Source organism: Homarus americanus, unplaced genomic scaffold (genome assembly GCF_018991925.1).
Source record: "Homarus americanus isolate GMGI-L3 unplaced genomic scaffold, GMGI_Hamer_2.0 scaffold22307, whole genome shotgun sequence".
NCBI classification, from domain to species: Eukaryota; Metazoa; Arthropoda; class Malacostraca; order Decapoda; family Nephropidae; genus Homarus; species Homarus americanus.
This window is the reverse complement of record NW_024715406.1, coordinates 12953-39460: the sequence shown is the minus strand read 5'-3', so window position 1 is coordinate 39460 and position 26508 is coordinate 12953. Positions and strand designations below refer to the sequence as shown.

The 26508-nt window shown below is 49.7% G+C and overlaps 1 protein-coding gene across 1 annotated transcript; it reads left to right on the top strand.

The window, feature by feature from the left end:
* Positions 1-10042: 10042 nt before the first annotated feature.
* On the top strand, positions 10043-15832 carry LOC121857742 (vegetative cell wall protein gp1-like; the record flags this gene model as incomplete). Its single annotated transcript, XM_042353869.1, has 4 exons — positions 10043-10115; positions 14313-14761; positions 14886-15184; positions 15280-15832. Coding segments are annotated over exons 1-4 (1374 nt in total), but the record flags the coding sequence as incomplete, so codon positions are not given.
* Between the last annotated feature and the right edge of the window lie 10676 nt (positions 15833-26508).

The window sequence follows — 26508 nt, the reverse complement described above, 5'->3', positions numbered from 1 at the left end:
CCCTCAAGGAGGTGACGCCGGGTTTATGGAGGCAGTGTAGTGAGTAACTTCTGTTGGAGGTGACGCTGGTTTGCGGAGGTAGTGTGGCGTGAGTGTGTGTCTCACATGGATAAAAGACGCTGGTTGCGATAGCGTGAGTGAGGTGTTCTGTTGAGGTGACGCTGGTTTATGAGTAGGGAAAGTGAGTGTGTGTCTTGCTGGAGGTGAGAAGTCGTGCTGAGTTTAGTGGGAGGTAGTGTAGTGGGTGTGTCTCTGTTGTAGGTGACGCTGGTTTGGCGGAGTGTAGTGTGTAGTAGTGTGGTGTCTCTGTTGAGTAAGACGCTGGCTTCGGCGGAGTGTAGTAGTAGGTGTGTGTCTGCTGGAGGTGACGCTGGTTTATGGAGGTAGTGCAGGTGAGTGTGTGTTCCCCTGCTGGAGGTGACGCTGGTTTATGGAGGTAGTGTAGTGGGTGTGTCTCTGTTGAGTGATGCTGGTTTGGCGGAGGTAGTGAAAGTGAGTGTGTGTCTCTGTTGATAAGACGCTGGTTTACATGGGTAGTGTAGTGCGTGTGTCTCTGTTGATAGACGCTATTTGCGGAGGTAGTGGGAAGAGCGTGTTCTGTTGGAGGTGACGCTGGTTTGGTGGAGTGTAGTGTAGTGAGGTGTGTCTCTGCTGGAGGTGACGCTGGCTTGCGGAGTGCAGTGTAGTGGGCGTGCCCCGGTTGTAGGTGACGCTGGTTTATGGAGGTAGTGTAGTAGGGTGTGTGTTCCCTGTTGGAGGTGACGCTGGCTTGCGGAGGTAGTGTAGTAGGTGTGTGTGTTCCTGTTGGAGGTGACGTGCTGGTTGCGGAGGTAGGTAGTGAGTGTGTCTCTGTTGGAGGTGACGTTGGGGCTAAGTGGAGGTAGTGTAGTGGGTGTGTCTCTGTTGAGGTGCATGCTATTTTATGGAGTGTAGTGTGGTGAGTGTGTGTCTCTTGTTGAGTGTGACGCTGGTTTATGGAGGTAGTGTAGTGAGTGTGTGTCTCTGTTGGAGGTGATGCTGGCTGCGGAGGTAGTGTAGTGAGTGTAAAAGTGTCTCTGCTGGAGGTAACGCTGGTTTATGGAGGCAGTGGGTGTGTCTCTGCTGGAGGTGACGCTGGTTTATGGAGGTAGTGTAGTGAGTGTGTCTCTGTAGGTGACGCTGGTTTATGGAGGTAGTGTAGTGGGTGTGTCTCTGCTGGAGGTGAGACGCTGGCTTATGGAGGTAGTGTGGGTGTGTCTCTGTTGGAGGTGACGCTGGTTTATGGAGTGTAGCGGTAGTGGGTGTGTTCTGCTGGAGGTGACGCTGGTTTGGCGAGGTAGTGTAGTGAGTGTGTCTCTGTTGAGGTGACGCTGGTTTATGGAGGTAGTGTAGTGATGTGCCCTGTTGGAGGTGACGCTGGTTTATGGAGGTAGTGTAGTGGGTGTGTTCTGTTGTGGTAAGGTGATGCTGGTTTATGGAGGTAGTGTAGCAGGTGTGTGTCTCTACAGGTGACTCTACTGCGGAGGTAGTGTAGTGAGTGCTCTGTTGTAGGTAAGACGCTGGTTTATGGAGGTAGTGTAGTGAGTGTGTTCCCCTGTTGGAGGTGACGCTGGCTTGGCGGAGGTAGTGTAGTGGGTGTGGCCCTGTTGGAGGTGACGCTGGTTGGCGGAGGTAGTGTAGTGGTGTGTTCCCTGTTGTAGGTGACGCTGGAAGCTTATGGAGGGTGCAGTAGGTGTGTGTCTCTGCTGGGAGGTGACGCTGGTTTGCGATAGTAGTGTAGTGGGTGTGTGTCTGTTGTAGGTGACGCTGGTTTATGGAGGTAGTGTAGTGGGTGTGTCTCTGTTGGAGGTGACGCTGGTTTATGGAGGTAGTATAGTGGGTGTGTCTCTGTTGGAGGTGACGCTGGTTTATGGAGGTAGTATAGTGGGTGTGTCTCTGTTGGAGGTGACGCTGGTTTATGGAGGTAGTATAGTGGGTGTGTCTCTGTTGGAGGTGACGCTCAAATATAATACAACTGCATTTTTTCAAGTCCAGATGAAGTACATATGTAATTATTTCTGTTCACCACATATGTGAAATTTTTATTTTAGATGAATGTTAAGATGACTCAATGCAACACATCTTTTTTGTTTGTTTGTTTGTTTGTTTGTTTTAAGCAGATAATTATTGTTTTCTGTTTAACTTAAATCCAAAGTTTATTTCACATGAAGAAAAGATTCATGTACTTGTTTCAGTGCGACAAATGCAAACTTTTTTTTTAGATGAAGATAATGTACATATAATTTTTTTATCTCTCCATACACTTAAAAAAAATATTAACCCACATCGTTATATTTGCTTTAAAAAATATCGTTTTTTTTTCGGTTTTTACCATCCAGAAAAATGTTCCTAAAATGTGTGTACAGGTGTCGCCCCTAACTGTGGGTTAAACTATCATCACCAAGAATAGTGACTTTGATGATATTAGAGTTTTGTTTAATATATAATTAAAGTTATTAATGTAAAATGCATTTATATACCTGTACTGTATAATATGTTGTTAGTTAAAGTAGACGTGAATCCGTGACACATCAGCCGTCACTCTGGGTCAAGTTAGGTCAGGTTATATACAGTACAGTACCGACGAGCCATTTATCAAACTTGAAATATATTATTGGCACTATCATCATCGTTATTATTATTACCATTGTCATCATCACAATCCATCATTATCATCGTTATTATTATTACCATTGTCATCATCACAATCCATCATCATCATCGTTATTATTATTACCATTGTCATCATCACAATCCATCATTATCTTCTTGTTTTCTTCTCCCTCCTTCTACCTCCCATCTTCCCCCCCCCTCTCTCTCTTCCACTGCCACCTCCCTCTCCTGCCAAATACTATTCCACACTCCCCCTTCATCATACACCCCTTCCTTCCCACACCCCTCCTCCCACACCCTCCTCCCACACCCCCCTCCCACATCCCTCCTCCCTCACTTCCCATCTCCCTCACTCTCCCATCTCCCTCCCTCCCACATCCTCCTCCCTCCACTCCTCCCATCTCCTCCCCACCCTCCCTCCCCTCACACCTCCCACCCCCCCCCACCTCCCATCTCCCCCCTCACTCTCATCTCCCTCCTCCCCACATCCCTCCTCTCCCCTCACTCCATCTCCTCCCCCTCCCACACCCCCTCCCCCTCCCGTCCTCCCACACTCTCCTCCCATCTCCCCTCACTCTCCCATCTCCTTCCTCCCACACACACCCTAGGATCACAAAATACCCTCTTCATCCTAGTCTCTATCCATTATCCCACAAGTTTAAAAAGAAAAGGAAAAAACCTCACGCCAGGTTTTATCCAAGGTTTAAAAAATGTGTTAAACCTTTTAGAGAGGTACAGGAGGGTTGACAAAGAGCTCTGGAGGGGGCAGGGAGGGGGAGACTGTCGCATGGGAACCTTACCTAGCGTGTGTCTTTTTGTTGCCTTGTAATACTTGTTCTTTTTTATATGTGGGGCTGAGGAGTGAGGGGGAGGGAGGAAGGGAGGGGAGGGAGGGAGGTGGGAGGAGGGGGGGAGGAGGCAGGGGCAGGTAGAGGAGGTGTGTGTGTGTGTGTGTTTTGCAAGTTGAGGTGATTGTTTTGTGTGTTTCTGTTTGTTTAATGTGTTTGTACTTGTTTTTTGTTCCTTGTTCTGTACTCTGTGTTTGTGTATGTTTTTTTTTTGGGGGGCATTGATGTAGTGTTTTGTTTTTAATACCACAGGACACCATTAGTATTTATTTTGTAGTATTTTGGTCCTAATATTTCAGGACACAAATATTACTTTATTATTATTATAGAACACAACAATATGACAACACACACACACACACACACACACACACACACACACACACACACACACACACACACCAGCTGGTTCCATGCAGTGAAATATTTCAAATTCCACAGATCTGCCCGCGGCTTTGACACCATTTGTGGGGATCACAGAGGCATGAGGCTTGTATCACACACACACACACACACACACACACACACACACACACACACACATCCATACACACACACACACACACACACACACACACACACACACACACATACACACACACTTACACACACACACACACACACACACACACACACACACACACACACACACACACACACACACACACACACACACACACGCTACTATATGCCAGACACTCCCACGGCTTGACACAACCACCTCCCTGCTTACCTACCAGCCCCCTTCCCACTGACTTAGTAGAAAATGAAGAAGCAAAACGCCTGGACAAACTGAAATTAAAAACGCTCTACCACCCCCATTGACTTACCAATGAAACTCTTCAGGAGTTCTCCCCGGAGCTGCTAAACCCCTATGCTCCATCATCAATGCTTCTCTCAGTCAAGCCAGATGCCCAGCTGACTGGAAGACCTCTTATGTATCACCAGTGCCCAAGTTAACCAGCCCACAATCCTTAAATCAGCTACGACCTATTGCAATCACCCCAATACCCAGCCTAATCTGTGAAAGTTTTGTGTTCGACTGGGCTTATGCTGATATTGCAGGAGTCGTAGACCCTCAGCATTTGGCAACATGAAAACTTCCTCCACCACTCACTGTCTTGTCAGCTTTCGATTACATATACCGCCATCTCGAGAAACGAAAACGTCTGTGTCGCCTTCATTGATTTCACTAAAGCGTTCGACCTAGTCGACCACAATATAATCATCAACAAGCTATTGACCCGGGCTTCGGAGAAGTCTTATACCATGGCTTACAGACTTCCTCAGTGACCGACGCCAAGCTGTACGCTTCCGAGGGGCTGTCTCCACCTTTCAGTCACTCACCTGTGGCGTCCCCAGCACCATCTGCTTCCTTATGCTCATCAATGATGCCCTAAGAAACCCCTGCTCGCTGGAAATATGTCGACGACTCCACCATTGGGATCAGCGTCAACAATTCTGCTCCAACTATACCGCCCTTCAGGATTTATTGAACAGTCTCCAAACTGGGCCACCAACAACCATGTCACCATCAACCATACCAAGACCATGGTTATGCACATCAACCTCTCCTCCGACATTGTCCCACCTCCTTCCATTACTCTAGGTCCGAACACACTCCAGGTTGTAGATTCCACGAAGCTCCTCGGCGTCACCATAGACAACAAACTAAATTGGAAACCACACGTCAGTGAAGTTATCAAATCCTCCAGTTTCGTCTCCACCTCCTCCGCCGACTCAAGTCCCTCAGAGTTCCTGCACACGAGCCTCAGTGTTTACACAACATCTATACTTCCCCAAGCTCACCTATGCCTCCCCCACCTGGTCTTCCTCCTAACACACAACGTAAACACCTAGAAAAGTGCAAAAGAGGGCATGCAAGATTATTCTCTCCCTTCCTACTCCACATATCAAGAAGCGCTCAACACACTGACCCTTTCGACTCTCACTGACCATCACCACGACCTCATCTGCAAATTTGTAAGAAGCTTTACACCATCCCGACACCGGCTCCTACTACCACCTGAGATCCTTGTCCGAGAATTGCTGTTCGACACCACAACCGCATCCAGCCCATACGTGCACGAACTGATCGCTATAAAAAACCCAGTCCCAACCATTGTAAAATTATCAATAACTTGTAATAAATCAGTGTATTTACCCCAGTAAACACTGCCCTTACACTGTCACTATGTTGAAATGAACTGTAGTTTGAGCTTTTCCACATCTAGTTATTACATGTCTTATTTGTGTCACTATGTTACTTTTATTATTTGTAATTCGTAACCCATTCCCCAAATATGTAACTGTATATTTTCAGCCTTCTGGCGCCAAGCTCTTTCAATAAACCGTTAATTATTATTATTATTATTATTACACACACACACACACACACACACACACACACACACACACACACACACACACACACACACACACACACACACACACACACACACACACACACACACACCAGCTGGTTCCATGGTGAAATTTTTCCCAAATTCCACAGATCTGCCCATGGCTTTGACACCATTTGGGGATCACAGAGGCATGAGGCTTGCATCACACACACACACACACACACACACACACATCCATACACACACACACACACACATCCACACACACACACACACATCCACACACACACACACACACACACACACACACACACACACACACACACACACACACACACACACACACACACACACATAACACACACACACACACCATCATGTTACTAAATACCATTATAGTGTGTAAACAGTAAACACAAACAAAATTTTTTATAAATGTCAAATTCTGTTCTTTTTCCTTTTTTTTGTTAGTTTGATCAAGTCTTATGAACACAAATACGTAGGTGAACAGTTCTCGCTATTTAGTGTACTGGGTCAACTATCTGTAGGGAACGAATTTGTTGACCCCAGTGAAAGGTCAAGGGTGAGTAATGCTGTGTAGTTAGTGTTAGTGGAACGAGGGTAGAGTTATAGTGCTTGATCACCTCTCTCTCTCTCTCTCTCTCATGTCCACCCGCCATCCATCCATCTACCCTTCCTCTTCCATTCACCTTCCCTCTAACACCACCATTCCTATCTTCCTACCTCCTCCTCCTTCTAACATCTCCATTCCCTCCTCCCTCCCTCTAACACCCACACTCCCTCTCCCTACCTCCTCCCTACCCTCTAACACCTCTACTCCCTTTCTTCCCTCTCCTCCTTCCTCCTACTCTCTCCCTACCCTTTTAACACCACCACTCCCTCTCTCTCTCCCTCCCTCCCTCCCTACCTACCTCTCTAACACCCCTATTCCCTCTCTCTCCCTCCCTCCTACTCTCACCCTCCATCACCACCACCACTACAACTTTTCCCAAATCAACACACTAGAAACATGTATTTTTAAACCTTTGACGGTCGCTGGACGGTTGGCCCATCCCGGAAAAAAAAAATATTGATTTAGTATTTTAATATTAGTGGCCAATCAGGACTCATATCAGCTGAGGGCCAGTGTCAACACCCGCACCTGATGGACTGCTCTGTTCAACCTCCTCGTCTACTACACTACAGCATTTTGTCTACTTGTCTACTGGTTTACTACTGTGTATCTACTAGTGTGATTTTTTTTTTGTTTTATTGTTATTGTTTTTATTATTATAATTATTAGTAGTAGTAGCAATAGTAGTAGTAGTTTCTTCTGTAGGGACCAAAGCAGATGTCGGAGGCGGATTTTAACTGTCGCCCGAAGTGTGAACACGGCGCCGAGTAACAGACATTGTTGCGTCTATGCTATCCAGAACCAAATTGCACTAGCTGTGATTGTACAAGAAACAACCGACCATGTGTGGTTTGCAGTAGGGAAATAACTGTCGGATCCCACATGCGGAGCCGACACAGGATGTCATTAATGGATATCGCCGACTCAACCGTCTACGATATCCTAAATACCTAAATGATAGCAGTGAGTCTACTCAACCTGAAAATGTAGTACCAATAAACGCTGTCTAATAGGTAACAGATGTCCACGAGGTGAATGAGAGACAGTCACCACAGTGGAATGGCATGTCGATGGAAAACGTGACATAGCGGGTTAAAGAAACTTACTTCCAGAAATCATTGCCAGTACCAGCTAACCTGTTTGAACCACCCGCGTAAGTACACAAAAGAAATGATTCGGGAGATGATTCGCCCCATAACTGATTTACCTTCAGGACTGCTTCTCACCCCTTTAGCCTTAACACTCGCACACACTAACATCGGCCTCTTGAGGACACACACAAAGACTAAGACCAAAGAATATGCGGCAGCAATAAAGAGAAGATTGACAATGCAGAATGGGGCCTTTGATGATCTCTTATGTGAAGCAAGAACACTAGAGACTAAAATCTATAGGAGGAAGGAAAGCAAAAACACTGATGATATTGCAAGAAAGTTTGGAAACAAAATACGTGTGGAAAAGTGTCTCTTGGCAAGATCTCACAGAGAAATCTCCGGTGGTGTTCTGCCAATAAACAGAGAGATATTAAAACAATCAAGGCAACATCCCCAATTGAAGAGGAAGCACCAGTCTGTGGTGACTATATCTCATCAAATGCTGTCCTGTTCGAGAAAATAACAGGAGTATGGTGAAAAGGACGAAGACCCAGGAGAAAAGGCCTCAGGTCTGGATAAAACGGCTGGAGAGTCTTCTCAGCACTAACAGCTTGGCGCCTGAGCAGGATCTCAGAATTCCATTGCTGCCCTTGCAAGAAAGCTAGAACCTCGTGCTGCCAACACTGCTCATTTGCCTGCTGCCTCATTCCCCTGGATAAGAATCCAGATGTAGGGCCCACCTGTATAGGGGGTGAGGGAGTGCTGAGGCGGATCATCGGAATATGCATAATGGAGGTGGTAAAGGATGATGTCAGGGCAAAGGCAGGGAACCTAAGGTTTGTGCTGGCCACCAGGCTGGAGGGGCCGCCATTCATGCCATGAGAACGATATATTTGAGCAGCGGGATTAGAGGCCGTTCTCCCCAAGGTTGACACTTCCAACGCATTCAACATACTTAACCGCAAGGGGCAGCACTGCACAATACGCAAAATCAAGTGTCTGTTGCAATGTATAAGCACACTTATAGGAATCCATCAGACCTTATATAGTAAACAAGGCCCTAAGAGGTGATACCATCATACAGTCAATAGGAATGGGGCAGGGGGACCCTGTTGTAATGGCAATATGCAATAGTATTCTACCAGTGCCCCACACACATTAAATTTAGCAACCGAGGCTCAAGCAAGTGGCGTACGCTGATGACCTTACAGGAGAGGAAAAGGAGGACATCAAAGGTGGTGGGACTTGATAACATCACAAAAATCCATGGGGCCGGGTATAACCCAAACGCCAGCAAGTCTCCTCATTGTGAAGCCAGAACATTATGAACGGGCAATGGAGGTGTTCTAGTGGAAGGGAGATCAAAATAACAAAGGATGGCCAAAGACACCTAGGCGCAGTAATCGGCACGACGGACTTCAAGACCGAGTATCAACGGGAAAGGTGAATGAGTGGTTAGGGAAATCCAAGCTCTGTCTGAGATTACTAACACAGAGCCACATGCGGCTTTTTGCGGCATTCAATTCCCTAGAGTCAAGCATCGCTGAACTACCTGATGCGCTCTATCCCCTGATGTCGGACCCCTCCCTCCAATTCTCTGAAAGTTATCAGCGTCAATTTCTATTCCCAAATTAGGTGAAACATCTTACTTAATCCCAGCAGAAAAGATCACTCCTTGCACTACCACCGAGACTGGGAGGAATGGGAATGACCAATCCAGAGGAAATTGCTGCCACCGAACATCAAACTCAGTTAAGCTCAGCCAGCAGCCCCTCACTGACCACATACGCTCACAGAACGCGAGAGGAGGTGGATACCAGCGAAGTAAAACAAGATTCGATGGTCCATTACGATAGAACGACAGCACAGCCAGTGATAAGTTGCAGCAACTGCTGCTGCAAGTACCAGAGAAGCAGGAACAAAAAAGTAGCTATCACGCAGGAGGTGGGCGCTCGAACTGGTTAACTACGTTACCGATAAGGGCAATGGTTTCAGTCCTGGCTAAACAAGAATTTACAGGATGCCATTGTTCTAAGGTATGGTTGTGCAGAAAGTTTGCCCTCCCAATGCGTGTGTGGCTTTCCTATGACGTCGATCACGCCCATGGTGTGCAAGAAAGGGGCCTATGCATGAGGCATAACGAAGTAAGGGATCTCATAGCAATATGTTGAAGGAAATTCCGTCGTGATGTCATGGATAGAACCGACCCTCCCTTCCATTGACGGTGAGAATTTCCATAGGACTTCTTCAAACACATCCAACGAAGCCCGTGTTGACGTGCCAGTGCACGAGCATTCTGGACGCCGACAGCCTTCTTCGACATCAGGATTTTATCCCATGGCTGCATGTCACCGTAACTTGCCTCGATGCTGCACAGGAGGAACGAGAACGGACAAGATAAGGGCATACGGGAGAGAATTCAGAACGTTGATCAAGGCCGCTTCACCTCTGGTGTTCATGCACCGGTGGATGGGACCAAGCGCAAGATGCTTCTACGCCCAGACTTATGGAGGTGATCTCCAACAGAAGCAGCAGCCCAGAAGTTGGTGTTACAGCCTGGATGAGATGTCACTGTCCTTCTCTCTCCTTAGGGTCTGCTGGCTCTGCTCAGGGAAACGAGAGCATTGGGCTCCAAACTTACAGCAGCTGCAGATAATATTGACTATGAGGCTATAGTTACTGAATGCCGATAGATCGGCGGCTCAACTAACTCCAACATGTTAGGATAGCTACTTTTATGTATTAGGAATATTGTTCTTAAAGTAATAAATGGCGGCTATTGGGGGAGTGATGGAGGCCACGTTTAAAAAAAAAAGTAGTAGTGTAGTAGTAGTAGTAGTAGAAGTTACACTAGCGAAGTTAATAAGATCAGAGATCCATTACAACAGATCGGCAGCACTGCCAGTCGACATGTTGCAGCAACTAGTTGCTGCAGGTTCCAGAAAATTCATGGACAAAAAGTAGCTATAGCGCAGGAGGTGGCGCCTCGAACTGGTTAACTGATACAATATGGGCGGGGCAATGGTTTCAGCCTTAACAAAACAAGAATTCTGGTGACGCTATTGCCTCTATGTACGGTTGGCCAGTAGATGGTTTGCCCTCCCCAATGTGTGGCTATTCCGAGCGATGGCGATCACGCCATGGTTTGCAAGAAGGGGGGCTTGTTATGCATGAGGCATGACGAGGTAAGGGATCTCTCACAGCAAATATGTTTAGCGGAACGCCGGACGTCATGGTAGAACCGACCTTCCACTGGATGGCGAGATCCTCCAACACAGGACTCTTCAAACACATCTAACGGCCCGTAGACGTCAGTGCTCGAGGATTCTGGACGCGACAGCGAGCCTTCTTCGACATCAGGATTTGATCCCATGGCCGCTTGCTCACCGTAACGAAGGCCTTCGATGCTGCGCAGAGGTTCCAGAACGACAAGAGAAGGGCATGGTGGGGAGAGAATTCAAAATGTCGATCAAGGTGCTTCAATTCGGGCTGGTGTTCACAACCCTCTGCGGATGGCCCAAGCGTTAAAGATGTTTTGCAGTACGCCCAGACTCGCGGAGCTGATTCCGAACAGAAGCAGCCCGAGAAGTTATGTCACAGCCCCTGGATGAGATGTCGACCGTCCTTCTCTCTCCTTCGGTCGGCTTTTGCTCTGCCTCAGGAACGAGAGCTTCGCCCTACCCGTCAACTGCTGCAGACATCGACTATGAGGCTACAGTCATCGAATGCCGCGAGATCGATTCGCGTGCTCAACTAATTTAAATAATGGTGGCGATAGTTGCTTATGTATTTAGCTACTTATGTATTAGGATATTTAATTTTAAAGTAATAAATGGCGGCGAAGGTGTGGCTATTGAGGATGGAGGCCACGTTTGTAGTAGTGTAGTAGTAGTAGTAGTAGAAGTAGAAGTAGCTATAGCGCAGGAGGGCGTCGAACTGGTTAACTACGTTACCGATAAGGGCAAATGGTTTCAGCCTTAACAAACACGAATTTACAGATGCCATTGCTCTAAGGTATTGGTTGGTAGTAGATGGTTTGCCTCCCAATGCTTGTGGGTTTCTTCCTATATTTGTGATCACGCCATGGTCTGCAAGAAGGGGGGCTTCATATGCATGAGGCATGACGAGGTAAGGATCTCACAGCAAATATGTTGAAGGAAATCTGCCGGGACGTCATGGTAGAACCGACCTCCTTCCACTGGATGGCGAGATCTTCCAACATAGGACTTCAAACACTTTAACGAAACCCGTGTGGACGTCAGTGCTCGAGGATTCTGGACGCGGGGACAGCGAGCTTTCGACATCAGGATTTTGATCCCATGGCCGTTTGTCACCGTAACCATCTCGATGCTGCGCATAGGAGGAACGAGAACGACAAGAGAGCATATGGGGAGAGAATTCAAAGTGTTGATCAAGGCAGCTTCACCTCTAGTGTTCACAACCTCGGGTGGATGGCCGGCAAGATGTTTCTACGCCAGACTCGAGGGCTGATCTCCGAACAGAAGCAGCAGCCCAGAAGTTATGTTACAGCCTGGATGAGATGTCGACTGTTCTTCTCCTTCGGTCGGCTTTGCTCTGCCTCAGGAACGAGCTTCTGCCCCTACCCGACAATCCTGCAGATATTGACTATGAGGCTACAGTGAATGCCGCATAGATCTGCGGCTCAACTAATTTAACACAGATAGGATAGCTTCTTATTATAGGATATTTAATATTAAGGTAAATAAATGGCGGCAAGGTGTGGCTATTGGGGACTTGAGGCTGTCAAAAAAAAAAAAAAAAAAAAATAGTAGTAGTAGAAGTAGTACCAGTAATAGGTAGTAGTAGCACTCAAACAACTCTAGTATAATGGACTTGCCAAATCCATTTAGTGACTTATTTAACACAATAAAATTTTACAGAGGCTTTAGTGAGGTAACAGAGAGACAGTGACAACACAACAAATCCAATTGTGCCTTTGTTTACCAGACCAGCATACGAGTCCATCACCCCCTCCCCCTCCACCTCTCCTCTCCTCAGGTAAAACCTAAACGCCTGCACGAGCGATGATCAGTGCCTGGCTGTATTTTAGATGGTGTTGTGAGCATTACTGCAGGTTATGTTAAATGAGTGTTTGTAGTTCGGGTGAGATTCGTTGCTGTGTTGCATTTTACATGTATTGCTGTTTTGATTGCTGTGTTAGCTGTGTTCGACGGTGTGTTAGTTATGCTGCGTCTCGCTTCACACCTCCAGCTGTGTTCATCGCTGCGTTAGCTGTGCTTTTAGCGGAGGCGGAGTGCAATCAACGCTGGGAATTGCAGCGACTAATTGCTACAGTTGCATAAGCTATTTCCATTTGGCGAGCATCAAGGAGCTGCCTTGCCTGGTGGGGGGCTGATTGCTGGGGAGGGGGGTGGGGAGTGTGGGAAGGAGGAGGGGGAGTGGGAGGATAGGAGAGGAGGTGGGTAGGGGGGGGTGGGAATGTGGAAATGAGGAGGGGGGAATGTGGGAGGGGTGGGGTGATAGGAGAGTGGGTAGGGGGGTGTGGGGGAATGGGAAATGAGGACTGGGGAATGTGGGAGGTGGGTGGAGTGGAGAGGAGGTTTGGGTAGGGGGGGTGTGTAGGAGGTGGGAGGAGGAGGGTGATGGTGGGGAGAATTAAAAGGGGAGTTTGGGGTGGGGGTGGGGGAGGGTGAAGGATGGGGCAGGAGAAAGTGTAGTGAAAGGAAAGAAGAATAGGGAGTAAGAAGACGGTAGGGAGAGAGAGAGAGAGAGAGAGAGAGAGAGAGGAGAGAGAGAGAGAGAGAGAGAGAGAGAGAGAGAGAGAGAGAAAAGATATCCTAATATAACCAAACATGTAATCTTAATCTCCATCATCACTATTTCACCTAACCTACCCTAACCTACCCTAACCTACCCTAACCTACCCTAACCTAACCTATTTCACTACCATCACTCCTACCTATTTCCCAACCATCACCAGCAAATAGGCCTCAGGAGATGAAATATGCGATAAAATTGGTACTTAATCCGCCGAGGTCGTTAACTCGTCCTTAACGCTTACATTAACTGGAAACTATAGCCTCCTAACGACAGATGACGTCACTAACCTGGGACATTCTAGGTCATCTGTAAGACTCATTAACTCAATAATAAATGGAGGAATTACGTCATTAAAGAGTGCATGGAAGAGCCCCTACCCTACCTACCCACCCCACCCCACCCCACCCCACAGTACCTCCCCACCCCACCCCACCCACCCCACCAACCCCACCCCACAGCCCTCCCCACCCCACCCAACCCTGACCTGCCTGCCTGCCTGCCTGCTTACTCATAGCACTGTATTGCCCCCGACCCCTATCAGTCCATATGGTTGGGTTCTCTGTGAGGTAAGGATAATCTTATGGACCGTATGTGTGTTTAGAGGAGGAGGGAGAGGGGGGAGTTTGATGGATAGTTCCGTTGGTTTGATTATGGAAGTCGTGAACCGGATACTAACGTTGGAAACTATAGTCATGTTGTCCTGAGGAAGAGAGTGGTTGCTCTCTCTCTCTTCCAGATAGTAGAGAGAGAAACTGATATTTTCTACTAAGTGTACAAAGAGAGAGAGAGAGAGAGACAGAGAGAAAGAGAGAGAGAAAGAGAGAGAGAGAGAGAGAGAGAGAGAGAGAGAGAGAGAGAGAGAGAGAGAGAGAGAGACTCACAGTATACGGTGGTGGAGGTGTACGAGTCTGGACAAGTGTACTGCATCCTGTCACAGACGCCTACACAGCACTCATAGACCTCTCACAGCAGCACAATATTGGTAGCATCAGGTTCTCACAGCATTCAGCGTCGCAGTATCACACAGCCCCAGCACCACAGCTCCCAGCACCGCAGCTCCCGCACCACAGCCCCAGCACCAGCTCCCAGCACCGCAGCTCCCAGCACCACAGCCCCAGCACCACAGCCCCAGCACCGCAGCTCCCAGCACCGCAGCTCCCAGCACCACAGCTCCCAGCACCAGGCCCCAGCACCACAGCTCCCAGCACCACAGCTCCCAGCACCGCAGCTCCCAGCACCGCAGCTCCCAGCACCACAGCTCCCAGCACCGCAGCTCCCAGAACCAGAGCTCCCAGCACCAGAGCTCCCAGCACCGCAGCTCCCAGCACCACAGCTCCCAGCACACCGCAGCTCACAGCACCACAGCTCCCAGCACCGCAGTTCCCAGCACAGCTCCCAGCACCACAGCTCCCAGCACCACAGCCCCAGCACCACAGCTCCCAGCACCGCAGCTCCCAGCACCACAGCTCCCAGCACCACAGCTCCCAGCACCACAGCCCCAGCACCACAGCCCAGCACCACAGCTCCCAGCACCGCAGCTCCCAGCATCACAGCTCCCAGCACCACAGCTCCCAGCACCAGCCCCAGCACCACAGCTCCCAGCACCACAGCTCCCAGCACCGCAGCTCCCAGCACCACAGCCCCAGCACGCAGCCCAGCACCAGGCCCAGCACCGCAGCTCCCAGCACCGCAGCTCCAGCACCACAGCCCCTGCACTGCAGCTCCCAGCACCACAGCTCCCAGCACCACAGCCCCAGCACCGCAGCCCCAGCACCCAGCACCCCACTGCAACTTGCACCACAGCTCCCAGTACCACAGCTCCCGCCACCACAGCTCCCAGCACCCAGTCCCAGCACCACAGCTCCTGCACTGCAGCTTCCAGCACCACAGTTCCCGCACCACAGCTCCCAGCACCACAGTTCCAGCACCGCAGCTCCCAGCACCACAGCTCCAGCACCGCAGCCCAGCACCATAGCTCCCAGCACCTCCAGCACTGCAGCCCAGCACCACAGCTCCCACCACAGCTCCCAGCACCGCCGCTTCCAGCACCACAGCCCCAGCACCAGCCCACAGCTCCCAGCACCGCAGCCCAGCACCACAGCCCCAGCACCGCAGCCCCAGCACCACAGCTCCCAGCACCACAGCTTCCAGCACCACAGCCCCAGCACCGCAGCCCCAGCACCGCAGCCCCAGCACCACAGCTCCCAGCACCAGCTTCCAGCACCACAGCTCCCAGCACCACAGCCCCCAGCACCGCAGCTCCCGCACTCCCACTGCAGCCCCAGCACCACAGCTCCCAGACACCCAGCACCACAGCTCCCAGCAGCCGCAGCTTCCAGCACCACAGCTCCCAGCACCGGCCCCAGCACCACAGCTCCCAGCACCGCAGCCCTAGCACCGCAGCTTCCAGCACCACAGCCCCAGCAGCCAGCCTTCCAGCACCACAGCTCCCAGCACGTGGCCCAGCACCGCAGCCCCAGCACCACAGCCCCAGCACCACAGCCCCAGCACCACAGCTCCCAGCACCACACACACACACCAACACAGCAAAAAAATTATCAACACAGTGACTGCACCCCGGCTTCCTCAGACACACACACACACACACACACAGCAGGAGAAAAGTGCCCCCAGACATTACATGCTTGTAACATATGTGTCCCCACACCCCCTCCCCCACACCCTCCATCCCCAACCCCTGCCTCTCCTGAACACTACTCCTCCCTCCACCAACACTACCTCCCTCCACCAACACTCCTCCTCCCAACCCCGCTCCTCCCTCCCCCAACACTACCTCCCTCCACCAACACTACCTCCTCCCAACCCCGCCCTCCCCTCCCCAACACCACCTCCTCCACCACCACCCTCCTCCCCAACACCCTCCCCCCACACCCCTCATCCCTCCCCAACCCTGCCCTCCCCAACACTACCTCCTCCCAACACTACTCCTCCCTCCCCAACCCTGCTCCTCCTTCCCCAACACCCTCCCCACACCTCCTCCTCCTCCCAACCCCAGCCCCTCCTCCCAACACTCTCCTCCTCCCCACACCGCCCCCCACACCTCCTCCCTCCCAACACTACCTCCTCCCAACACTACCTCCAACACCCTCCCACACCCCTCCTCCCTCCCACGCCTCCTCCCCACTACTCTCCTCTCCCCACCTCCTCCTCTCAACCCCCCTCCTCCCTCCTCCCCAACACTCTCCTCCTTCCTCTTCCTCCCTCCTCCTTTCTTCCTTTTCCCTCCTCTTCCTCTCCTGTCCTCTGTTCTCTTGTCTTCCTTCCCCCTATTATTTCCTCCCCTTTCTCGCCTCTTCCCCCTTCCTTTCCTCCTCCTCCCCCACTCTTTCCTCCTCCTCCTTACCTCTTCCTCCTCCCTCCCTTCTTTCCTTCCTTCTCTACCTCTCTTCCTCTCCTCCTCTCCTCCTTCCCTCCTCGGCCCCTGACTTATACATATTAATTCCGGTCTCCTTTGTCTCGAACCCTGAGAACACATCCCCTCACCCCTTAAACCCCCAGAGAAAAGGAGGAACCTTGCAGACATCCTCCATTTCTTCATCTCCTTGACACCCCTAAACCCCAGAGATTCCTCGAGAGGAGGCGGAGGCTCATAACACACACTCCATCCCCTAAACCCCAGAGATTCCCGAGAGAAGGAGGAAACTTGTAGACACACCTTCCACCCTTCACACTCTTATACCCCCAGAGAGAAGAAGGCTCACATGCTCTTCCATCCCCTTAAACCCCCAGAAAGAAGACTCAAAATCACCCCCCACCCCAGAGACTCCCAGACAGAAGGAAGGAGGTCACAACACACCTCCATCTCCCCAAATCCCCGAGAGAGAAGAAGATCAATTCACTCCCCCACCCCCCCACCCCCTCTCCCTCCCCTTCCCCTCACCCCAGAGACTCCCAGAGAGAAGGAAGAGACTCACATGCACTATCATACCGCCCAACTCCATCCACACAGAGAGAGAGCTTTGTTGCAAATCCAATTTTAAGTTTTTCTGCGTCTTTTTTTTTGAATTCTGTCTTGAAATTCTAATGTGTCTGCTGAGTTAGATAATGTTCTTTGTAGACGCTAGAGGTGTGTGGGGGTGGGGTGGGGTGGTGATAGGATGATGGGGGGGAAGAGAGACCATGTGGGTGTGGAAGTACTAGGGTGGATGGTTGGTGAGATGGGTAGAAGTGGGGTAGATGAATGATTGGTAGGGGTGTGGGTGGAGATGGATGAACGGGTAGGTGGTTAGGGGTTTGGGGAGAAAGTGAGTATGTGGGTGTAGAAAGTGGTGGATGTATTGGGAACATAAGCATGATGAGAGGGGTGGGAGGGGTGTGGGGAATGAGAGGTGGAGGGTGGGTGAATGAGAGGGTGGGAGGTGGGTGAGAGGGTGGAGGTGTGGGTGAATGAGAGGGGAGGTGTGTGGGGAATGAGAGGTGGGGAGGGCGTGGGTGAATGAGGGGGAGGCGGTGAATGGGAGAGGGTGGAGGGTGTGTGGGGTGAGAGAGGTGGAGGGTGTGGTGAATGAGAGGATGAGGAAGGATGTGTGGAAGGACGTCCAAAAGTCTTATCCAAGCATCAAGTCCAACCATTTGAGCATGTAAGAGTTCTGAAGTTGGTCCTCCACGTCCAGAAGTCCAATACTATCCCATACGTCCAAAGTCCAATACTATCCTCCACGTTCAAAGTCCAATACTATCCCCCACAAGTCAATACTTCACGTCCAAAGTCATACTACCCCACGTCAGTCAATACTATCCCCCACGTCCAAAAGTCCAATACTATCCCCGTCCAAAAAGTCCAATACTATCCCCCACGTCCAAAGTCAATACTATCCCCACGTCCAAAAGTCCAATACTATCCCCCACGTCCAAAAGTCAATACTATCCCCACGTCCAAAAGTCAATACTATCCCCACGTCCAAAAGTCCAATACTATCCCCCGTCAAAAGTCATACTATCCCCACGTCCAAAGTCAATACTATCCCCGTCCAAAGTCAATACTATCCCCCCGTCCAAAAGTCAATACTATCCCCGTCAAAGTCAATACTATCCCCACGTCCAAAAGTCCAATACTATCCCCCGTCCAAAGTCAATACTATCCCCCACGTCCAAAGTCCAATACTATCCCCCACGTCCAAAGTCCAATACTATCCCCACTGGTATCCTTATTCTTCACGCCTTAAAAGTCCAATTTGTACATCAAGTCCAACAACACCTTCCCTTCCTCAACAGCTTTTGGAGATGGTGACGTTTCCGGTACGCCCCAAGTTGTCGCTGTTCAATAGAATTTTTTTTTATGGTAGAATTTTACGGCCGTCACCTCTTGTGTATTATTGTGGAGGAGAGGGATAAAGGAAGAGGGAGTGGGGGAGTGAGGAAGAGGAAGAGAGAAGGGGAGCAGGAGGGAGACGTGATTGAAAGAGGAGTGAGGGAGGAGAAAGGAAATGAGGAGGGAGACGGAAGGAGGGAAGGGATAGATGGAGGAGGGTGTGAAGGGGAAGGAGGAAAGGGAAACAAGAGGGAAAGGGGGAGAGGGGAGGGAGGAAAAGGAGAGGAAGCAAGAAGGGGAAGGGAGAGGGGGGAGGAGGAAAGGGAGAGGAAGCAAGAGGGGAAGGGAGAGAAAGAGGAGGGAGGTAAGGGAGAGGGAAGCAAGAGGGGAAAGGGAGAGGGGGAGGGAGGAAGGAGAGGAAACAAGAGGGGAAAGGGGAGAAGAAAGGAGGAGAAGGGAGAGGAAGAAGAGGGGAAGGGGAAGAAAGGAGGAGGGAGGAAAGGAGAGGAAGCAAGAGGGAGGAGGGTTATGTGGGAGAGTCAAGGAAGGGTAATGGTTGAAGGAAGGAAAGGAAAGGTAAATGAATGGGAGAGGAGAACGTATATGAAAAATAAAAGTGTGAGAGAGAAGAGAGAGGGAGAGAGTAAGAGGTGAGAGAGGGAGAGGGAGAGAGGAAAAAGGTTTGAAGGAGAGGAGGGAGAGGAGAGGAGGATTATTGGAAGGTTGTGTAGAAAGAAAAATTAAGAGAGAGAGAAAAAGAATGGAAGAATAATGAAAGTGGAAGAAAGGAGGATGGAAATAGAAGAGGAAGGGAATACCAGTGTGTGTGTGTGTGTGTGTGTGTGTGTGTGTGTGTGTGTGTGTGTGTGTGTGTGTGTGTGTGTGTGTGTGTGTGTGTGTGTGTGTGTGTACAACCCCTTACACTACTAAAAGGCTCTCAGAGGACCAACTGTGACCCGTGTTAATGGTTCTCTAGTGTTGTGTCGTAACCTTACAGTACGTCTGTCTCCTCCTGTCTGTCTGTCTGTCTGTCTGCCTTTTCTGTCTATCTTAGTGTTTTTTATCTGTCTTTTTCTCTGTTTTTTTTATATATTTTTTCTTTCTATGTAAAACAAACTAACAATATCAACACACACACACACACACACACACACACACACACACATACACACACACACACACACACACACACACACACACACACACACACACACACACACACACACACACACACACATACACAGAGCCAATCAGTTACCTGGACTAATTAGCCCCAGCATCAAGACAGGTGCATTATTAGCAGTTTTTATATCGGTTCCGAATTACAGGTGGAAGCTGAACCGTGGGGAGGAGGAGGGAGGGGGCTGAGGAGAGAGGGAGGCTGAGGGAGAGAGGAGGGGGCTGAGGAAGAGAGAGGGAGGAGGGCTGAGGAGAGAGGGAGAGGGAGGGGCAGGAGAGGGAGGGAGGGGGTCTGAGGAGAGAGGGAGGGGGCTGAGGGAGAGAGGGAGGAGGGGCTGAGGAGGGAGGGAGGGAGGGCTGAGGAGAGAGGGAGGGGGCTGAGGAGAGAGGGAGGGATGGAGGAGGTCTTGGGTAAGGGAGGAGGGGGCCCTAAGGAGGAGGGAGGTGAGGGAGGGTGAGAAGGGCATTAGGGAAGGAGGGAGATAATGTAAGATGGAGGGAAGTAAAGGAAAAGGAGATGGAGGGTAATTTAAAGAGTAGAGAGAGAAAGGGAGGAGAGATGAGAATAAAGGGAAACACAGACAGATAGATAGACAGAGATTTACCAGTTTTGAGATTATAAGAATATGTCAACTCTGTAGTATTAAGACATATTAGCCGCCATTTTGGGTTATTTATGGTTTATTGTGGGTCGTTAATTGTGGTGGTCGTTAATTGGGTCGTTAATTAGGTCGTTACCGCTTAATTATGATAATGAAGGATTAGTGAAAGTAGTGTGTGTGTGTGTGTGTGTGTGTGTGTGTGTGTGTGTGTGTGTGTGTGTGTGTGTGCGCGTGTGTGTGTGTGTGTGTGTGTGTGTGTGTGTGTGTGTTTGTGTGTGTGTGTGTGTGTGTCTGTTCGGTGCAATTTGTGCAAGGAAGACTTCAAAATCTTCACCGTCATCTCACTATCACTTCGCCGTCACCTAACCCTCCCTTCACTATCACCCCTCCCTCCACTCACCTCATCCCTCACCATCACCTAAATCTCCCTCACCATCACCTCATCCGTTCACCATCACCTAACCCTCCCCTCACTATCACTAACCCTTCCTCATTATCACCTAACCTCCCCTCACCATCACCTAACCCTCCCCTCACCATCACCTCATCCGTTCACTATCCACCTAACCCTTCCTCACCATCACCTAACCCTCCCCTCACTATCACCTAACTCTCTCCTCACCATCACCTAACCCTTCCCTCACTATCACCCTAACTCTCTCCTCACCATCCTAACCCTCTCTTCTTCACTATCTACCCTTCCCTTACCATCACCTAACTCTCCCCTCACCCCTCACACCTCATCCGTTCACCATCACCCTAACCCTCCTCACTATCACCTAACCCTTTCCCTCATTATCACCCTAACCCTCCCTCACCATCACCTAACCCTTCCCTTACCATCACCTAACTCTCCCTCTCCATCACCTCATCCGTTCACCATCACCTAACCCTCCCCTCACTATCCTTAACCCTCTCCTCACCATCACCTAGCCCTCCCTCTCACTATCACCTAACCCTCTCTTCACTATCACCTAACCCTTCCTCACCATCACCTAACCCTCCCCTCACTATCACCTAACCCTTCCCTCATTATCACTAACCCTCCCCCTCCACCATCCACCTAACCCTCCTCACCATCACCTCATCCGTTCACTATCACCTAACCCTTCCCTCACCATCACCTAACCCTCCCTCACTGCCTAACTCTCTCCTCACCATCACCTAACCCTTCCCTCACTATCACCTAACTCTCTCCTCCCTATCCACCTAACCCTCTTCACTATCACCTAACCCTTCCCTTACCATCACCTAACTCTCCCCTCTCCACCTCATCCGTTCACCATCACCTAACCTCCCCTCACTATCACCTAACCCTTCCTCATTATCACCTAACCCTCCCCTCACCATCACCTAACCCTTCCCTTACCATCACCTAACTCCCCTCTCCATCACCTCATCCGTTCACCATCACCTAACCCTCCCCTCACTATCACTTAACCCTCTCCTCACCATCACCTAGCCTCCCTCACTATCACCTAACCCTCTCTTCACTATCACCTAACCCTTCCTCACCATCACCTAACTCTCCCCTCACCATCACCTCATCCGTTCACCATCACCTAACCCCCCTCCCTATCTTCAACTTCCCTTCCCTCACCATCACCTAACCCTCCCTCACTATCACCTAACCCTCTCTTCTATCACCTACCCCTTCCCTCACCATCACCTAACTCTCCTCCACCATCCTCATCCGTTCACCATCACCTAACCCCCTCTATCACCTAACCCTTCCCTCACCATCACCTAACCCTCCTCACTATCACCTAACCCTTCCCTCATTATCACCTAACCTCCCCTCACCATCCCTAACCCCTCCTCTCCATCACCTAACCCTCCCCTCCTATCACCCTTCTCTCCTCACCATCACCCTAACCCTCTCTTCACTATCACCTAACCCTTCCCGTACCATCACCTAACTCTCCCTCTCACCATCCTCATCCGTTCACCATCACTAACCCTCTCTTCACTATCACCTAACCCTTCCCTTACCATCACCTAACTCTCCCTCACCATCACCTCATCCGTTCACCATCACCTAACCTCCCTCATTATCACCTAACCCTCCCCTCACCATCACCCTAATCCCCCTCACCATCACCTAACCCTTCCCTCATTATCACCTAACCCTCCCTCACCATCACCTAACCCTCCCCTCACCATCACCTAACCCTCCCCTCACCATCACCTAACCCTCCCCTCACCATCACCTAACCCTCCCCTCACCTTCACCCCACCCCACCCCCCTCTTCACTAAGGCCATGTCATCTATCGTAAAGTACATTAAGTTATAAGCTACTTACAACGTCTCTAAGTAAAGCTAGAGGGTTGGGGAGGAAGGAATGGATGGGGAGGATAATGAGAGGGAGTAAGAAGGAGGTGGGGAGGAAGAGGAATGGATGGGGAGGATAATGAGGAGGAGTAGAAAGGAGATGGGGAGGTAGAAGGAGTGAAGATGGGAGGAACAGGGGAGGAGGTGGGGAAGTGAGAATAGAAGAGAAAGTTGGGAAGGAGGGGAGATGGCGGAAGAGAGAGAGAGAGAGAGCGAGAGAAGAGAGAGAGAGAGAGAGAGAGAGGAACTAGAAGAGACGATGATATGTAATAATGATAATGACGATGATGATATGAGGATAGAAAGAAAAGAAAAAAATGAAGGAAAAATAGTTGACAAAAAAAAAACCCACATCTTTGGGTTAAAATGGCGTCTTTATTGCACTGAGACTCAACTAAGTCCATTCACTCGTCTGTCTTACGAGGAAATACAATCAACTTGAGAATCTTAGAACACGAGAAACAGGTCGACGATACATGACCAAACATACAAGAGAAAAGAAGAAAGAGATAAACGATAAGATATGGATAAAACAAGACTTGGAAGAAAAGAAAGATAAAAAAATATGATAAGTAATGAAAATTGAGACCAGATGTAGGAGGGAACAAAGGAGGAGGAAGATATCAGACGAGGAAGGGAGTAAGGAAAGAAACATAGGAAGAGGGTCAAGGAAAGATGCAGGGATAAATACGAACATAGATAAACAAAGAAAGGGAGAATAGGGAAGAGAGTGAAGTATATAGTTCAAAAGATATAGAGAAACAGCTGATGTTATTGTTTCACAGCTGATGTTATTGTTTCACAGCTGATGTTATTGTTTCACAGCTGATGTTATTGTTTCACAGCTGATGTTATTGTTTCACAGCTGATGTTTGTTATTGTTTCACGCTGATGTTTGTTATTGTTTCACAGCTGATGTTTGTTATTGTTTCACAGCTGATGTTTGTTATTGTTTCACGGCTGATCACGACTTCCGGTCCACTGGTACGCCCTCCCGGTCACTAACTCCATTAGCATAGAATTATACCAGACCGACTGCCATTGTTCCCAGCTCCCGCCTCCAGTCTCACTCGCTCTCACTTTTTTCTCTCACTTTCTCTCACTCACTCCTCCCACTCACTAACTTTCTTTGACTTGATTTTTTCTCACACTCCTACTTCGGTGTTATCTCTCTCTCTCTCTCTCTCTCTCTCTCTCTCTCTCTCTCTCTCTCTCTCTCCTCTCTCTCTCTCTCTCTCTCTCTCTCCCTCTCTCTCCACATCCTTCGCCCCATCCCCTCCCCACCATTCACCATCCTTCTCCTCCCCATCTTCACCCTCCCTTCTCTCTCCCCAACCTTCATCCCATCCCCCTCTCCCCAACCTTCCACCCCTCCTCCCCAACCTTCACCCCCACCCCCCTCCTCCCCAACCTCCACCTCCCCATTCCTCTCCTCCCCATCATCCCCTCCTTCCCAACCTTCACCCCCCTCCCTCCTCCCAACCTCCACCTCCCATTCCTCTCCTCCCCATCATCACCCCTCCTTCCCAACCTTCACCCCACCCCCCTCCTCCCAACCTCCACCTCAGTATTCTCCTCCTCCCCATCATCACCCCCTCCTCCCCAACCTTCACCCCACCCCTCCTCCCCCAACCTCCACCTCACTATCCTCTCCTCCCCAGCATCCTCCTCCTCCCCATCATGACCCCTCCTCCCCAACCTTCACCCCATCCCCTCCTCCCCACCATCCACCCCTCCCCTCACCCACCCCTCACTAACAGCCAGCAGCTTCCGGCCAGGTGGACCAGATCGTGAATTAATCTGGACCGGTCCAGCGGGCCTTCATTCCTCTGTAGTTCTTTATTGAATCCCGATCACCTCGGCAGTCAGTCTACCCCTTAGATCCCTCTTTGACCCTTAGAACACCCCTTATCCTTAGAACACCCCCCTTAACCCCTAAAACACCATCCTTATCCTTAAAACATCCCATTATCCCTTAGAATCCCCTTTAGCCACTTGTGGACCCCTTTGCCCCTTAGTACCCCATTTACCCCCTAGAAAACCTCATTGCCTTAGAACACCCTTTACCTCTAAGAAAAATTAATTCTCCTTTTCCCCCTAGAACACCCCTTTACCCTCAAACCACCTTTACCCCCTGAAAACACCCCATTACCCCTTAATACACCCTCTTTACCCCCTTAAACCGTTCCTGTTTATTACTGGGCCTCTCTGGACCACCCCTTACCCCTTAATTGACCTAACTGCCCTATACATTACCCCTTATACCCTTAGTGGGACTTCTTATATTACCCTTTGAACCTTCTTTTACCCCTTAGATCATCCCCTTACCCCTTACTTAGTGTTTATTTTACCATTAATTCCTTAATGTGTCTCTCCCACCCTTATCCCTTACTTCTCTCTCTCCCCCACCCTTCCATCACCCCTTACTTCTCTTTCTCTCTCTCTTTATCCCCCTTAATCTCTCCTTCTCTCCTTCTCCTCCTTGTTTTTTTCCCTTCCTTCACTCCATCTCAATTTTTCCCCAACATTCTCTCTCTCTCTCTCTCTCTCTCTCTCTCTCTCTCTCTCTCTCTCTCTCTCTCTCTCTTAATCCCCGAATATCTGTCAAAAACTTTCTGATAATCACAATCTTGGCCCTCCTTCTCCTCCTCCTCCTCCTCCTCCCTCCTTCCCCGCTCTTCCTCCTCCTCCTCTCTCCTCCTTGTCCATCCGTCTTCCCTCCTCCGTCCTTCCTCCTTCTCCCTCTCCTTCTTCCCCACCACTTCCTCCCCTACCCCTCCCCTCCCCTCCCTCTCCCCTCCCCCCTCCCCTCCTCTTCTCACCTTAAAAATCATGTAGACAGAAAGTAGTTGTCCTTAAGTCTTCTTCCCTCAAAACAGACAGACAGAACAGCAGACAGACAGAAGCAGAATAAAGATAAGCACTGAATAAAGGGGGGAGTGAAAAGAGAGATGGAGAGAAGGACGAGAAGGTAGAGAATGAAAGGAGGAGAGATGGAGAAAAAAGAGGTGACGAAAAGAAATGGAGACAGAAAAGACAGAGTCAGGGGTATAGAAAGAGAAAGAGGAGAGGAGAGAGGGAGAGAAAGAAAGAGAGAGAGAGAGAAAGAGGGGGGAGAATAAGGGTGGAAAAAGAGAAAAGAAAAGAGAGAGAGACGGGAAGAAGAGGGGTGGAGAGACAAAAGAGATAGGGAGGGTAGAGAGAGAAATAAAAGAAAGATGGGGAGAAGAGGGTGGAGAAAAGAGAGAGAGAGAGAGAGAGAGAGGGGTGGAAAGAGGGGGGATGGAGTAAAGAAAAAAAAACAACAGACTATTAAACAATCAGACAGAAAGAGAGCAACAAACAAACAGACAAACGGAGATAACGAAGACACCAATGTTTGTGACAATAATAGAATATAAGTATTTAAGTAACCCAATTTAAGTAAGAGTTTGTGCTGTCTGTGTTATAATTCTAAGTATGTGTTTAATTACCTGTGTATTATAGGTGTAAGTAATTAAGTACGTTATGATGGTGTCCTTGTAGGTAAGTCCCCCTTGCACTTTTAAGTCCAGGGTTCGATTCTCAGAGGCTGCCGTGGTTAATTGGGTATATACTCAAATAACAGTATATGAGGAGCTTGGTTCGAGTATGGTGGCGCAGTGAGTAATCCATTGTTTACAGATTTTGAAGACCCAGGTTCGACTCCGTTAATCTAACAGACCTAAAGGCTGCCGTGGTTATGTGGGTAGTTAGCTATACTCGTAAA